Source organism: Corvus brachyrhynchos, unplaced genomic scaffold (genome assembly GCF_000691975.1).
Source record: "Corvus brachyrhynchos isolate BGI_N302 unplaced genomic scaffold, ASM69197v1 scaffold420, whole genome shotgun sequence".
In the NCBI taxonomy this organism is placed as follows: Eukaryota; Metazoa; Chordata; class Aves; order Passeriformes; family Corvidae; genus Corvus; species Corvus brachyrhynchos.
This window is the reverse complement of record NW_008235739.1, coordinates 87,379-87,786: the sequence shown is the minus strand read 5'-3', so window position 1 is coordinate 87,786 and position 408 is coordinate 87,379. Positions and strand designations below refer to the sequence as shown.

The 408-nt window shown below is 63.0% G+C and overlaps 1 protein-coding gene across 1 annotated transcript in view; it reads left to right on the top strand.

Moving 5' to 3' along the window:
• Positions 1 to 408, top strand: part of PBK (PDZ binding kinase) — an 11,727-nt gene that overhangs the window by 3,359 nt on the left and 7,960 nt on the right. Inside the window, exon 5 of the mRNA XM_017734921.1 lies at positions 258 to 387. Coding sequence (XP_017590410.1) covers positions 258 to 387 — 130 coding nt within the window. The remainder of the gene's footprint in view (positions 1 to 257; positions 388 to 408) is intronic.

Genomic DNA, 408 nt, shown 5'->3' with positions numbered 1-408 from the left:
GGGAAGGGGTAGCTCGGGCTGGGATCTTGGGAAGGAATTCCCGGCTGCGCTGGAATTCCCAGGGAATCCCCGGCAGTGCCCAAGGAAAGGCTGGATCCACCTGGGATCATCGGGAAGTGCCGGGGCGGGACTGGGATGATCCCGAAGATCCCTTCCCACAATCCCCGAGGTTTTAAGGCCGGGGGGGGCTGCGGGATTTTCCTGTGGGTTATCCCAATCCCACGGCTCTTCCCGTGGTTTTCCCGGGCTGTTCCCAGTACCTGCACACGGAGCAGCGGCTGCTCCACGGGGACATCAAATCCCCCAACGTCGTCGTCCGGGGCTGCTTCGAATCCGTGAAAATCTGCGACGTCGGAGTCTCGCTGCCCCTGGATGAGAACCTGGCAGGTGGGGATTCCGGGGATGCCG